We start from the raw sequence: 16,535 nt of genomic DNA on the forward strand, positions 1-16,535 counted from the left end.
GACCATCGGTATTCAAAGAGAAAGAAATGCACAGTCTCTGCCTTAACAAGGCTCATTTGACGCTCAGTCTAGAAAGTGGCAGCATTCCATAGCAAAGGTATCAGCGATAAATGTGAACAAAGCCATGCTGGCATGTATTCACCTGATACCTGTGTCGGAACCAATAATGTCAGGTATTTCTCCCAAAGGTGGAGAAAATAAATGAGTATCAGGTATTGACATCATAATGCAGAAATAAGAAAGGCCTGTAGTGTTATGTCATTCGTTTACAAACAAGGCAGTTCTGGGGTGGAACAGCATTTTGCTGCAGCACTTCTAAGTATGAATAGCACTAAATCCACTGCATAGAAGAAAGGCTCATCATGTGGACTTAATCTCTGTACAAAGCACCAGCAGCTGTCTCACATTAATATGCTTAAACATACAAACACAGCTACAAAGTAGACATAAAGTTACAAATGTTGAATTGATTTTGAGCTAGTATATAGTTGATATAAGCCCTTTCTTCTAACTGAACATTAGAATCTACTTAGTCTTAAATCTGCACTACTATTTAGGTCTTGGTCCTTAATTTCTTTTGCAGAGTATTACCTAATCAAATATATTCTTCCCCCCTTTGTCAGGCCTTAATCACTCAGTAAAGCATCTATTAATATTTTGTTTGTTGGGCTAACCTGCCCACAATTACACACTGCTTTTATCAAACTTTAAAGGTCACACAGCATTTTGCGTGCAACCAGACATGTCATGCGAACAACTGTTTTTGGATCCTTTCATGTAAACAAGCATAATGAGACTTTACGAATTCTGTGGGAAACCCACAAGTATTTCTTTAACATAGACTTGGTTCCCACAAAAGCCCAAAACTATCCATGCTGATGAAAGCCTCCCTCTCCCCGTCAGGAGAAATTCCTTCAGTGCGTGTCAGTGCCAGCCATGAGGGAACACACTCAGTACAGAGGTGATGCTGTGTGCACACTTCTAGTCTTTCTGCTCAGCTACCAAAAAAAGTGGCCTCTTTGATGGTGGTTTCTCTGACAAAGAGCCAATAGCTGGCTTGTGACATTCAGCCTCATTCCTAAAAGCTAAGAGAGATCAACAAGTAGAAATATTCATGTTTTTGTCGTGTGTTACTTATATCTACAATCCAGGCTTGCAGTATAACAACAAGCTTAAATACTTTTTTGTTTTTCCAATTTTAAATGCTTTTGAGAAGGGCCTCCTTTGGAGCACACCATATTAAGCTCCCTGTTTCTTCAACTCCTCTATCTATGTCCCATCTGTAATACAGCCCTCCTTGTTCCTACGGGGTTCAAATAAGAAGAAACAGGGAGCTCTTATTATATGTTTGACAAGAACTGCTTCCAAGCAGGAACTGCCAAGAAGCACAATTTCTGAACATTGCTGCCATAAACATCTCACAGGGTTTCTGGGTTTGTGCTGAGATGGTTTCAGAGCACTTTTCAGAGAATCCCTGCTTCCTCTCCACAAAGCCACCGGGGAAAATTAAATGTAATGGCTTATGTACCACTAACACACCTCCTTGCTATCAAACATAAGAGCAGTATTTCCTACTTAACCTCCACATTAGTGTGGTTCATGCTTGCATACCAGAAAGCCAGATGAACCCTAGCAATGGTAAGATGGTACTGATGGAAATAGGAAAGTTGTTAAAAAAACATATTTCTAGGATCACCCATATCAGTTGTGACCTCCGCACACAATATCAGGCTACCAGTTCTGCTATCCACTTGAATTTATCACTCCTCTCAAATACTTAAAAGGGCAGAACTACTCAGAGGGTGCCATTCCCATCACAGCCGGACTTAATCACAAAGCTTTTACTCCACTTCAACTGTAACTGAGCAGTCAGTGGAACACAGGATGCCTGCCAGTCCTACAAAGGCTCCAACCAGAGCCAAGCGCAGCAAGTCAGCTGCTCAGTAGCCACACTCAAGCAAACTTCCAGTAAATAATGGGTCAAAGTGAAGGTTCCCATTCTTACCTTCAGATCTTTTCACTGGAGTGAGGTTCAGCTACTAGATAAACTGCTTTTCTAAATGACAGAACCATCAGCAATGGTTCTGTTACTGATGTGATGCCTTAAATGCCAATTTCCCATGACAGTCACAAAAGTAAAAGCCTTTCCAGAAGAGATGAGGACAACAAATTTTAGTTTTATCAAAAAATAGAAAGCAAAAAGCAAAAATAAGTTTATTTTCTTAAACTACTCTGCTAACACTAGCTGAAATGAAACCTCTCCTATACTGCACTTTAAAAATATGGTCAGTGCTATCAAAAGGAGAGCAAAGCTATCAATGTTCCCTTATTTCACTACACAGGAGAGCATCTTTACAACACGGTGATTTCCACAAGCCAGGTATATATGTAACTAGTAAGTTTAAACCTCAAAAGAACGTGTTACAATGGTAGCATTTTTTAATATGCTTGCTATTGAACACACTTAAGTGTTTTTTTTTATACCAAGTAAAAACAGTATACTGACAAGTTTCACAAATTAGACTTAATGTGCTCCTTCTCCAGTTATTAACATTACAGCGTCGTGTCTCATTTTACACCTGACTAGTGCCTTTGTCTATCTCATGCAGCAGTACTAATCCAAGGGGCTGAATAAGGAAGTTGCACCAGAGCTCTCAAGTTCCACTAAGCAGGTCAGCTACACTGGCCCTGGAAATGGCCAGCACTGTCTGCTTTTGTCCCAGAAGACGATGCACACACAGCTCCTTCCTCACTGTAACTGCATCTGCCACGCTTCCAGCATGGAAAAAAATACTACTTATGGTTTGTTTCAAGTCCTGCCCAGTGTCATCTTCCTTCCTCCAAGAAAGTCACATTTGTTTGTGTCACATAGCCTCAACAACAAAGTTGCACATGAAAACACATCTCTGTATCTATACAATCTCTCCAGAGTTGGAGATGAGTATAAGCAACCACATGAACACGTCATTGTGCAGCTACAGAGAACCATATCCAGTCAAGAGGAGACAGTGAGCTCTTGGGTTGTTTTTACACGGTTGGTTGTTTTGGTTTTTTTTTGTCTCTTAGGGTGTGAGGTTGTGTTGTTTTGGTTGGTTCCCCATACATACACAATTTCTTTTTTACCCCCTCCAAGCAGTCAGGTTTCTTGCTGTCTAGGACAATGAAAACAAGCCTCATGGAAGCATGTAAGCCTTCTCAAGAGAAACTAAGAAACAGCTGTTAAATTTCACATTCTCCTTTGAGCCCTGATTTCACAGTGAAAACTCAGCATCCTGTTTTCCAAAGAAAGTAGGTGGCTTCTTTTTCACAATAGAACCTGACCTGTTGGTTCTGGAGCTCCTCAAATGTGGGCAGTCAGACACACTACAGCTGCTGTGCTCCGGAAGAAAGCAAATTTCATTTTGTAATAAAATGCTGCCCACGGTCATTGTAAAAGTATAAAATGTGTGGCTTTAAATTCATTGTAGGATGGCTGTTGAGGAACTGTATCTGTTAGATACATACACAACCTATACAGCTGGTGCAGAATCTTTCTGCAAAAAACACTTGGAAGTTTGACAGTTACTGTGAACGATAATAACCTCACAAGGTTTTTCTACTCCTGCTGAAATACTGCTTTCACAGTATTTAGGTTTTGACTCTCATGTTAAATGTTTGTGAACTCCAATGGTAAAATCCAGCTGCATTTTCATGTACACATGCATCTGAAGATAGGCTGCAACAAATCTGAGAATTCAGACTCTTCACATCACAGGAACATAGAGAAAAATTCACAATAGCAAGAACGATAAAGCAGAAAACCTTCCAATGGTTACTCAAAACTATGAAGAATTTATGCAGTAACACTAACGAAAATAGTGTCGTCAAGCTCCAGAGATCATAGAATCATAGAATCATAGAATCATAGAATCACCAAGGTTGGAAAAGACCTAAAAGATCACCCAGTCCAACCGTTCACCTATTCCCAATAGGTCCTACTAAACCATGTCCCTCAACACAACATCTAGCCTTTCCTTGAACAATGATCAATGGACATCTAAATGTCAAATTCAAATACATAGAGTTTGGCTGTTCTTCGTGGCTAGAGCCACTACAGTAGATCGTTTAAAACACTGTACAAGTTCAGTATCCAGATCCAGACCTAAATGAACAGCAATAGTAATATTGTAACAGCCAACAGAGAACAATCAATCATGATCAAATTAAGAGTAATGATGGACAAGAGGAACTGCTGAAAACTCTCCATTTGCCTATTTTTACACCTTTTACCTGTTGAAAGTTCCAAGCTTGAGTGGGCAAGGAATTTAGAATTAGGATTAGTAGGACAAAACTAAACTCTAAGTACAGAATCATCACAGCCAGGAAAACAGAAGAAAATCAATGCTTTGGTATAAAATAACAACATCAAAAGAATAAGAAAAGTAGAACAGTTGACATAATAAGCTTTCATATTTATTTGATTTCATGTCGCTTTGCCAACATGAGACAGCAGGAATAAAACAGACTGACCGCCATTTGGATAACGTTGTTTGGGATTTACCAACTACACTGCAGCAAGACAAGACAAAAATAACACCAAAACAATCTTTGGTTGATTTAATTAGAAAAATCCCACATACAAAAAAGCATCCTAAGTTCTGCATTTGTTGTGTCAGTGTTACTAAGTGTTCCTGACTGCTTAAGCATGAAAAGGCAAATGTTGATCGCAAACATAAAAGCTTTAAGAATCTATTGCCGTCTGTATTATTAAAAGCACGTTTTTCACATGACCAGTTATTTAGCAGAACAGAAAACAAGACACCATTCTGGCTTTTGCTATGAAAAACTGTACCATAGTTCTATTAAGCTGATGAATACTAGAACACAAAAGTTTGACATAAACAAGTAAAAAGAAACCAAACAAGTAGAAGTCTCTTTATATATTCAGAAATGTGTAAGTGTTGTAGTGGCTTTGGAAGGAAAATACCTTTCCAGGCAGAATGTATGAGACAAATGTAATAATCTGAGATAGCTTCAGCTGCAAATCAAAGAAGGAAAATAAAGTGCTTACGTGCTCAAAGCACAGGAACACTGCACGCCTCGATAAAACATGAAAAATACAGAAGAAACAAAAAAGACTCCACAGAGAACTGAAAGCAATGAACTCCCACCCTGATTTCAGCACCACCAGTGACCCCATGACCGCTCAGTTCCACCTCACCTGGAAGCACATCTGTCTCAGTAAGGGTGGCTGTGCTCCATGTTCTGTCTTCTGCTGGGTTTAAGGCAGAGAGCTTCACCCAAGGCTGGATATAGAATCCTAGAATGGTCTGAGTTGGAAGGGACCTCTGAAATCACCTGGTTCCAACCCCCTGCTATAGGCAAGGACACCTCCCTCCAGAGCAGCTTGCTCCATCCAGCCTGGCCTTGAATGCTTCCAGGGAGGGGGCATCCACAACCTCCTAGGCAACCTGTTCCGGTGTGTCACCACTCTCACAGTAAAGAATTTCTTCTAGAAATCTCATCTAAATCTACCCTATTTCAGTTTAAAGCCATTTATTCATATGGGGCAGAGCTGGACCTCAGCATAGATCCATGAAGTGAGAAAGGTAACTAAGTATTATTTTTAATTCTCTTTACTTCTCAGATGTTGTAAAAATGGTTAAATAAAGACGAGTACACAGACACCTGCTGCCATCACCTCGAACCTCAGACAAGAGTTCATTGAAATACAATCTCGCTAAAGGAAAATAGTTTGTGTGACTTAAAAATATTGTGAGTTACTGAAAAACTTCCTACGTTCATTTAACAAAACACACAGCTTTACAGTAGCTAAAGAAAAACTAACAGCAGAGAAGCCAGTGACATAACGCTCCACTAAATGGAAGTGAAGGCAGGAGGCACATTAAATGCGACTAGGTGAAATTGCCAGGGTGTGGGAATGAATACATTAATTACTTCTCCTCCAGAAATGGAATTAGGCAATTAGCCTCCCCAGGTATGACATCCCACTGAAGTGAATGCAGCTCAGGCTGCATCCGCTAAGACTGTTAACACCTAGATAGAGCAATTAATCCCAGAGTAACTCATTATCACTCCCACCGAGTGCTGGGGAGCTTCGCCTTGGTGCTCCTACAGGGAGCGTTCCTAAAGACCTTCACGTGTTCTTCTTCCCTCTACCACCACACTTGAAGTCATCCCCATCAACCGCTGATGTTCAGTTTCCTCTGCCTTTACAGTGAGCTAATTAACACAAGACTTTCAGCAGTAAAGAGAGCACTAAGGAGAAATATGCCAGCAGAAGGCACAAGGCAAGGGTACAAAGAAAACTGAAATTTTGTGGTGTTTCTTTTATGAAACAGAATACTGTTTTGCTGTCTGGGACTTCGGTTCCTCTTACAGGTCTTATTTCTTCATGGTAAAGTCCACGTTCTGGATTTCTTACCATGAACTCCTTGGGAAATAGCCTACAACCTTACTGGGTCCCACAAGAATATCACAATGATTAAGAACACCTTCAAGACTAGGAGTATTTTCCAAGCACAAGTCTACAACTGTAATCATGGAAGATGCAGTCTGAATTGTACCTCTTTTCATTAATAAGGAAAACTCTTTATTCACAGATACCACTGAGCACAACTCCCTGCAGAAATGAGAGATGGGAGCAGTGTAAGTGAATTAATCACTGATTTATTAGATTAAAAGGGGAGAGAGTGTGCTTTATTAATTTTCCTTGAAAGAAAAATAAATGCTTTATTTACAAACGAGGCCAATGTTTCATTCAGCCTGGACCACCTTGCTAGTTTAATTAACAAGGAAGCGCAGCATGGATAACAAGCAGGAGGAGTTGGAAAGCACAGTGCAATTAGAAAGCTATGACCTAATTGCTAACACAGAAACGTGGTGGGACAAATTACACAACTGGAACACTAATTGAGAGCTACAAGCTTTTCAGAAGGGCTATGCAGGGAAGGAGGGGCAGGAGTCACTACACCAGCTGACACAGAAAGACTGACCAATGTCATCTACCTGAACTTCTGCAAGGCATTTGACATGGTCCCAACCACAACCTCTAAACTGAGGATAGATGGATTGGGTGAACTATTCAGTGAATGAGGAGGCATTCAAGGCCAGGTTGGATGGGATCCTGGGCAGCCTGATCTGGTGGCTGGCAACCCTGTCTACAGATGGAACTAAATGGTCCTTAATGTCCCTTTCAAACCATTCTGTGATTCTGTGAGTCATATTTAATCTGAAACTAAAGAAAAAAAAGCAACACTATACACTGCAGTTTTAATTTTTCTTCAAACTGAACATCTGCATCAATTTTTCATCACAGACAAGGTAGAATAAGGTGGAAAGCACTGAGCCAGAATAAGTGTAATAGAAGAGCTAGCTAAAGGCAGAACTTCTGGGATCTGAACTAGAAGACAGATCAGTAACAGCCTAATTCTGCTACTACTCATTCTGTGCTGCTGGTCCGAATGTAAAAACCATACAGTTGATCCAGAGACTTCACCTAAAAGAACTTTTGACAGATGATGCCAGAATTACTAAATATTGATAAATCACCCTAAGCCACACAGACAAAAAGAAGAAGTTAAAAATGGCTCTACCAAATTTGTTTGTATTTTACATTTTTTTAAGAGTTTATCATATTACCCATAGTACTGACGCTCCAGTTAGACAAGACTAAAACACTGACAGTCTTCCAGTCCACCTGGAATCATTGGAAATATGCACGATGTTCCCAAGACCTTAAATCTCTGTTCTGCATTGCATTTTGCAAGGAAGTCTAGAAAGACTGCCGTTACGAGGAGAATGTGTGCTATTCCCACAAGCTCAGTAATTCCAGATGAGCTGCTTTTACTTCAATGTCTGAACAAATCCTACTTTCATTAGCTTTTAAAGAAGTAACAATACTACCACTTTAATTTTAGAAAATAATTTGAGAAGAAACTTCAGTGGACAAACAGCTAATCTTGGTAGAGAGCATGCAGGTATCCAACGGGAATAAGTTGTTCTGGGTATATATGGAATGAAACAGCTTAAAATCTAGTTCGAGAAAGGGCACTCCAAGCAGCAACAAAAATAAGCCAAAATGAACACTGTTTTATCAGCATCCTCCGCCTTTCTGCAACAAAGATGTTTACTGCATTAGAGCAAATCTCTTCCCTGAAACATTACACTTCTTTCTCACTCCGCAAATGAGAAAAACTTATCTTAGACCACAGTTTGCTACCTGATGGAAATTTGTATCAAACAGAACTCCTACATACCTACATTCTGATTCCATCATTTTTTAAATGACCAGAGCATACTGAGCACATGAAATGCATATAATTGTGATTCCTAAAAGATGCTGCTGCAGGTTATGACCAGCTCCCTTCACACAGGAAGTTGTTTTCCTGCAGATGAGTTTCTGTATCAGTACTTGTAATGCTAATGACACGTAGCTTCACATCATTCCAAAACCATGTGTGAAAATTTTTACTTCATAACACAGCTTTTCTAAGTCAGCATCTTTCGCTTCAACAGCAATCAGCTGTTCAATCAATAAATATTGATTCTAAGAGGGATTACAGCTGTCCTAAACACTTAGAAGTCATGAATTTTCTAGAGCATTTTTATAAGTAGGATGAAGAACATGAAAGATTGACTTAAGTCTCTGCAAAGATTTCACTGCACACCAGAAAAGCAGTTTTAGTAACAGGACAGTGAGAATATCCACACTCCCTGTGACAGTTCATGACTATTCCCTGTAAACCACTCACAAACTTCGCCTGACCTTCTGTATGTGTTTTATAAATAGTGTTTTCTTCATGGTCTCACAGACACCGTTTGAACTAAAAAGTCTCCAACCATACATCCCCACCCAGATAAAATGACTGGCCACTGAAAATAACAATCACTTATTTGGCAAACTGTATAATCAATGATTATACAGATGTTATAATTAAGAAATACACAGGAAAGTTAGGCTTACTCTCTTCCATCCAACAGCACGTTAAGACAGCTGAAAATTTAACTTTGTGCTACAGAACATGCTTTATCGAGTCCATGCCCATGTAAAGGCACAACATCACTCCTACCTAGAAGTATCATTTGTATACGTCATCAAGCATTATACTGCTAAAACTACCAAACTGAAATGAAGCCAAGAAATTAGCTACCAATGTCCAAAGCAACAGTCTATGCAAAGATTAATAATGTTTTCCTAAATAAAAGTAATCAGGTGTCTGTATATCTATGGAGAATGTTTAACACATAGCCCTGTGTTAAGATGGAAGTAGAGGTGAAGATATCAGTATATCATGCCTTTGATGACTGTCAATGAGAAAACCTAGTTTCATACAAATCACAGGTCTGCTATCAAGGCAGTCACCCTGCAGAGAGGAGAAATGGCTCCAGTGAACTGTAACTGCTACGTCTGGCCATGAGTTCAGAATTCAGAGCAAAAGACAACAGGAAAAACTGAACGTGTACTGTAAAATCGTGTTTACTGAGGTTTCACATGTCAGTGAACAAATGACAGTGCAGCACGTAAAGCAGCGGAGGCTGAGTGCAGGAGTCTGCTGCAGTTTCTTTGATTGGCAACATACTTCCAGCTGAACTATACCATATGTGTGTGTATTTATGGCTGTAAAGGAGAAAAACCACAGGGCACACACAAACTGTCTCACACATGTTTAGTCAGACATTAGTTAAAAACTGCCCTTCCTGCCACCCCTTCCCCAGCACCAGATGTAGACACAGGGCAGTGGAAGTGTAGCAGACATAAGCATGACAAGCTAATTGCCTGCACAAAGGGGAGGAGGGAGAGAGGGGAAGGGGAGACAAAAACACCGTGCAGGAGTCCTACAAGGTCAGGGCAGGAGACTGAGACAGCTGTCAAGGCTGGAAGCTAGTGCACTTGCTTTTATTATAGCAGATACTGTTGTTATCACAGCAGCTCTGTTCTTAAAATGGTGCAGCCTGTGAGTGCAAGTAAATAGGCGTGACAGTATCTTGAGATTTCAGTCACATCCAGCAGCAGTCAGACTTATTAGGGTCTGGCAGAAATGCAACGCTTGTTTTCAATGAAGGGAAAGGAGGGAAAGAGATGTGTCTCTAATGCCACGCTGGCAGGTGCAGAAGAAAAACCTACTTCTGCACAAAGCAGCATTTCAAAGGCCATAATCAATGAGAAACTGGTAAACAGAGGAAAAGGGGTTGCAACAAAAGCATCTTCCTTTAGGATACAGCCTCCTTACTCTCCCTGTCAGATGGTGCCACAAAGGGTGAGGCTTTGGGGTGTCACTAACCCTGTTGTTAATGCCCTGCAGAGCAAGCTTCCCCTGCACACATTGCACTGAGTCATGTAAAACTCCCAGGTGGGTTTTTAATCAGACTTGTGAATTTTAAAAGACAAACAAATGCATCATTCATGTTTTTTCAACATGCAGTTTCTTTTCAAGAACGAACTGAACAGCAAAACACACTCAATATAAGGGCTCACTCTGTGACGCAGCAGTTTGCTGCACCTTATGAGATGGAGAACTTATTTATTTCCCAATGCTTTAAAACCTTCTAGCAAAGGCTGAGCCCCCTGCTGAGCCAGCAATTGATGAAAATACGATTTTTGTGGGTGATGAACTGACATTCATACCTGATAAATGGATAGACCATAGCCAGCCATTTACAGCTCCCAATGCTGCACATTTGTCATGGTTTTATGACTTTTGGTTATCAGTGTTCCCCATCATAACACCATGTAGTGCACTGGGAGCTAAAGAGTTAATGCTCCAGTTCCAGGTACCTGTCCCAGAAGAGAAGAACTACACACCCCAGCCACTTTGTGTTCAGAGAGGAGATAAAATCCCTGACAAAGTCACCTGATGTCTCTTTTCCCCTTTTGATGGTCAGGCTCTCCTCCCTGCTGCTCAACCTGACTATTCATGTTTTGTCTCAGCATTAGTGTAAAGCCTTCAGGTTTTTTTTCAGACACTCTTTCTCTCATTATATTTATATATATATATTAGCTGCAATTTTAATTATATTGTATTATACTGTGTTATAGTGTGTTATCTTGCATTTGATATCTTATTTAGTAAAATAGTTTGTTTCTCCTCAGATCGTGGCCACTGTTTTGTTTTGGGGCACCCCTCTCTACCCTTAATCCCTTATCCCTTTCTGGGGTGTGGATCCGTGGGTCCCTCCAACACACTAGTCATGGAATTGGGCCAAACCAGCCCATAAACCATTGGCAACACCGTACAGATGTCATGCAGTTCTGGGCAGCCCTGAAAACACTCACTTCATTCCACAAAGCCACTATCATGTATTGAGAAGCCACTGAACGGCTTCTGGGGAGCAAAGAAATATTTGCTGTCAATTAATAAAAAGTAATTGCTACTAAATCACATACCTAACAGATAAATGCCAATGTAGTAATTGCTGTCACATCCCATAAAACAGTAATGTGAATTGGATAAACAAACAAGTAACTCTGAATTATAATTACAGGCTAGATGATCCATTTCTTTGCTGTAAATTTAGTTAATCCTGGCTTTTGGTCCCCCTACCGTCAATTACGTTAGTGTTAAAAGGTATCATTCTGAGTCAATAAACAACATTTAACTCTCCTCTGAAGCTGACTTCTTGAACAGGAATACAGTGAAGCTAGACCTGTCAATCTAAGAAGCTAAAAGACGTGCCTCTTCTAGCTTCCTTCAGTCTCACTTCTAAGCAGTCAGCTTTTGCAGCTCTTCACAGCCTAGATGGCTGGCTTCATTTCTGTTTCTTGTAACTGCAGGATGGGGAAAACACTCTAAAACTAAATTCTGAAGAGAACCCCTTCTCCTCAGTCTTAATTTTCTTTTTCAGAAAGCAGAGAAAAACCTGAAGAATGGCTGTATGATAGAAAGACCTTTTGTAGATCCCTCTCCTTTGACACTGCAACTGCAAGAATAAGCCTCCTCTCTCAAACATGCCAAGAACTTTAAAAGCCCTCAAAAGGGAAGCATCCTTCTGACAGGCATTACGGCTTTAAATGGTGTTCTCTAGAAAGCCACAGGCCTTTCCCTAATCATGGAACAATTCCCAGTGCACCTAGGTTACCTTTCAGAACGTTAAACAAAACCTTTACTTGCTGTCACTGTGTTCACAAATGCCTCACAATCTCACCATCAGAAAGGCAGTTATTTTTAAAGAAAGGGAACGGAGGAGCTCTAAGCAGTGAGTTAAGGCAGCCTTCTTAATGGACCCACAATGTGCAAGTTGTTGTAACAGTGGAATGCATGTAGGCCTTTATCGTTTGACAGATAACACGTGGTTTTTTCCTCTTCTCCTCTGACAGAGATTGCTATAAAGCCAATAAACACATCTGCTAATGAACTATAAAAGAAAATGAATTTAAAAACAAAAGCACAAATAGCTGCTAACGTGACTGTCGCTAAGTCATGACAATTTATGTTCTCTTCAGGATGCCATTACAGTAATGCACTGCACTTTTCACAGGAACTCACATGCAGAATAATGTGAGCCACCTCCTGAGCTCCAGCACAGATCTGCAGCAAGAGCGTGCTTCACCTAAATCCCAACACACACAGAGTGTATCATCTGGTGTAACACACAACAAACACCTGCACTAAGTTCGAAGTAGGATTTCACTTCAAAGCTGCCACAGGCACTGAATCTCTTTCTAATTCTAAGCTCTGCACAGCCCCATAAGGGAGGGATACTCATGTATGCAGGAGTATCTGGAGGACACCATCAGTATATAAAAGGGGGCTATAAGAAGGCAGGAACAGACTCTTTAGCAGGGTCTCTGTGATAGGACAAGGAGAAATGGCTTCAGACTAAAAAGGGAGATTTAGGTTGGATATAAGAAAGAAGTTTCTTACAGTGAGAGTGATGAGGCACTGGGGTGGGTTGCCAGAGATATGGTGGATGCCACATCCCTGAAGACATCCAAGCTGAGGCTGGCCGGGGCTCCAAGCATTCTGATCTAGCTGTAGGTGTCCCTGTTCATTGCAGAAGAGTTGAACCAGATGGCCTTTAAAGGTCCCTTTCAACTCAAACAATTCTGATTCCATTATTCCGCAAGAGACTGAACTAGTGCATCTCTGCCTTACCAAGATAAAAGGCACAGCCCAAGGAGGAGGTACCAACCTGGCATGCTGGGTTATTGCCATCTGCATTGAGCTTTAGGCCACTGCCTGAAAGAGAGACCAAGACAGCAGAGTGCATCTTCAGCCAAAAGATGGAAAGTCCTGACGCACCTGGCAAGTCAGGACTCTGCGACACAATGTAGTAGGCAGAACCATTTCAGTGAGCATGGGGAGGAAATACAATCACCTAAAAAGCTTGAAAATGAAATTGTTACTGAGAATGCAACCTGTGTTACCAAGGCAGTCCAATGGCAAGATGTTATTCTTCAATTCACTGCATTAGATGTAGGAGAGTGGCCCACAAGGGAGGCAATTGGTCACTCGCACTGCTCTGAGCCCACAGAGGTGCAGTACTCACAGAAGCACACATCAGCATGTGTCAAACCCAGTTCCAGCTGCCAGGCTTTGGTGATGCAGACACTGCATCAGCACGGTTCTAACTTGACCAGTGCAAAAATAAATAAGCAAATAAATGAAACCGCTCTTGTTTTGGGAGATACAGATTGCCCCTTTCTAGGCAATGTATACTGGGAGGCAGACTCTTGTCAGCACGGAAATCCTGTGGCTATGAGTGGAGCAGAGCAGCCCCTGCAGCTGACAGGAGCCGCTGACAGCTCCGCGTCCCCTAAGTGCAAAGCCGTTCACTCCTCCCGAATTCCTCCAAGCAGCGGCTTCCTACAGAAAGGGAGAACCTGGCAAAAGACGGGATGAAAGGCAGGTCGCGGCACCGTGTAAACGTACCCCACACGGCAGGAGGCGGAGCGGGATGAAGACAACCACCGAGGAAGAAAAGCGTTCCCCGTTTCAGCACCACGGACCTCACGCGGGGCCCCGGCGTCAAACGCGACGCGCTTCAACCGTTCAGGGCCCGACGGCCGCCCGAGCTGCGCTCCGACCCCGGATCGAGGGCCAGCCCCGCGCCCCGCCCCGCCGCGGGCTCACTCACCTGCAGCGGGCAGCGGCCGGGCGCAGCGTGCTCGGGCAGACGGCCGAGGTAGACGCGGCGCTGGAAGCGGGGCTCGTTGTCGTTGGCGTCCTGCACGCGGACGCTGAGGCGGCACCGGGAGGAGCGCGGCGGGCGGCCGCCGTCCCGGGCCACCACGCGCAGCTCCAGCGCGGCGCGGCGCTCGCGGTCCAGGCGTCCGCGGGTGCTGACGGCGCCGCTCTGCGCGTCGATGTGCAGCAGCGCCAGCGCGCCGGGCTCTCCCTCCAGCGCGTAGTGCACTTCGGCGTTGGGCGAGCCGGGCTCGTCGCCGTCCGAGGCGCTGAGGCGCAGCACGGCCGTGCCGGGAGAGGCTGCCTCCGAGACGGCGGCGCGATAGTGGGACCGCGCGAAAGCGGGTGTCTCGTCGTTCACGTCGACGACGCGCAGCAGCAGCGCCCGCTCGGCAGAGAGCGGCGGGGCACCGCCGTCGCGGGCCACCAAGCGCAGCGCGTAGAGCTCGCGGCGCTCGCGGTCCAGCGCCGCCGCCACGCACAGGAAGAAAACGCCGGCAGCTGCCGGGCGCAGCGCGAAGGCACCGTCCCCGCCGCGCAGGGCCAGCACCGCGCCGGCCCCGCCGTCCACCTCGTCGGCGTCCGACACGGAGACGCGAGCCACGTAAGCGCCGAGTCGCGCTCCCTCGGAGACGCGCGGGCCGCCGCTCTCGGTCAGGAAGAGAAGACGGATGGCGGGCGCGTTGTCGTTCACGTCCAGCACGGCCACGGACACCAGCGCGGATGACACCTCGGGCTGCGCGCCGCCGTCCCGCGCCTCCACCACCACGCGGTGCAGCGCCCGCGCCTCGCGGTCCAGCGGCCGGCGCAGCCGCAGCACCCCGCTGAGCGCTCCCACCGCGAAAAAGCCGCCGGGGTCGCTCAGCCGCCGGTTGATGGCGTAGCGCACGCGGCCGTTGGCGCCCAGGTCGGGGTCGGTGGCGCGCAGACGGCACACGGCGGTGCCCGGCGCCGAGTTTTCGGGCAACCGCGCGCGGTACTCGGCGCGGCCGAAGATGGGTGCGTTGTCGTTCTCGTCCAGCACTCGCACGGCCACGTGCAGGCGACCGCGGCGCGGCGGACTGCCGCCGTCCCACGCCTCCAGCAGCAGCCGGTGCTCGGCCGCCCGCTCGCGGTCCAGTCGCCGCAGCAGCACCAGGTCCAGCGGGCCGGGCGCGGAGCCCGCCGCCGGGGGTCCGCAGCGCAGCGCGAAGAGCGGGGCCTCTCCCGGCGCGCCGCCCGCCTCCAGAAGCGCGTAGCCCTGCGTGCCGAAGCGTCCGGCGTCGGGGTCTTTGGCGGGCGGCAGGCGGAAGGCGCTGCCTGGCGGGCTGAGCTCCGACACGTCGAGCCGCAGGCGGCCCCGCGGGAAGCGCGGCTGGTGGTCGTTGGCGTCGGCCACCGTGATCTCCACCCGTACCACGTCGCCCTGCAGCGTGGCCGCCGCGAAGCTGTAACGCGCCCGGCGCTCCCGGTCCAGACGCCGCGCCGTGCGGATCTCGCCGGTGTCGGTCCGCACCTGAAAGTCGGCCAGCAGCGTCGACTCGCCGCCGCCTTCCGACAGCAGGAAGCCGCCCGGCGGCCCCGCACCTGTCGGCAGCCCGGCGCGGATGTCGCCCACCAGCGTCCCCGCCGGTAGCCCCTCGGCCACCGCCAGCGTCAGGTTGTACACCGGCCCCGCGCCCGCCGCTGCCCCGCACAGCCACAGCCACAGCGGCAGCAACGCAAGCCCCGGTGGCGCGACCCGAGGCCCGCTCCGGCACCCGACGGCACGCCGCCTCTCCATGCTCCCGAGCCGAGCGGTTGCGCCCCGAGCCGCGCCGCGCCGCCAGCGCCTACGAGCTCAAAGCCGGGAGGTTCGAGCAGCTGCGAGCGGCGGGCGGGGCAGGGAGGCGCCTCGCCGCCACCGCTTCGCAGCCCCCGCCCCGTCGGGGCCCGGAGCCGCACGTCACCGCCAACGTGGTGGGCTCTCCGGCGCGGCGCCCCCGGAAGAGGGCGTGAATGGGACAGAGATCCACGAGGATGAGCGGGGGATGGCTGCGCTCTGCGGGCAGTTTCCTCGTCTTAATGTTGCGCTGTCCGTTGCTCACGCTGTAGCCTCGCGTGGGATCAGCTCTCACTGTGATAGGGAAGCGTGTGCCTGAAAGAAGATCCAAGTGGAAACTTCAATCGGCTTCCGTGAGACAAGAAATTCCTCCCTTTTTCACTACTCCAGACTCCCACATCTAATAGGGAATGGTGTACGGATGCATTTGTGTATTTTCAATGACACCGAGAATACACAGCATCATGTAAGTGCGAGCCACCAAACATCCATTCTGCCCCGATCGCTAAACGCAGCACATAACAGCCCTCGCTCCTGTTCCCACCGCTCCTTCACCAAAGAGTGTTTCACCTTTCCAACTGTCTTCAGGGAAAATACACTGGTGCTAC

General features: G+C 46.2%; 1 protein-coding gene across 1 annotated transcript in view; it reads right to left on the reverse strand.

The window, feature by feature from the left end:
• The window catches only part of DCHS2 (dachsous cadherin-related 2), an 87,690-nt gene extending 71,802 nt beyond the window's left edge, over nt 1–15,888 (reverse strand). The window contains 1 exon segment of the mRNA XM_042870506.1: nt 14,077–15,888. Coding sequence (XP_042726440.1) covers nt 14,077–15,888 — 1,812 coding nt within the window.
• Between the last annotated feature and the right edge of the window lie 647 nt (nt 15,889–16,535).

The sequence above is a fragment of the Lagopus leucura genome, unplaced genomic scaffold, assembly GCF_019238085.1.
Source record: "Lagopus leucura isolate 7727_CA_CO unplaced genomic scaffold, USGS_WTPT01 Super-Scaffold_100004, whole genome shotgun sequence".
In the NCBI taxonomy this organism is placed as follows: domain Eukaryota; kingdom Metazoa; phylum Chordata; class Aves; order Galliformes; family Phasianidae; genus Lagopus; species Lagopus leucura.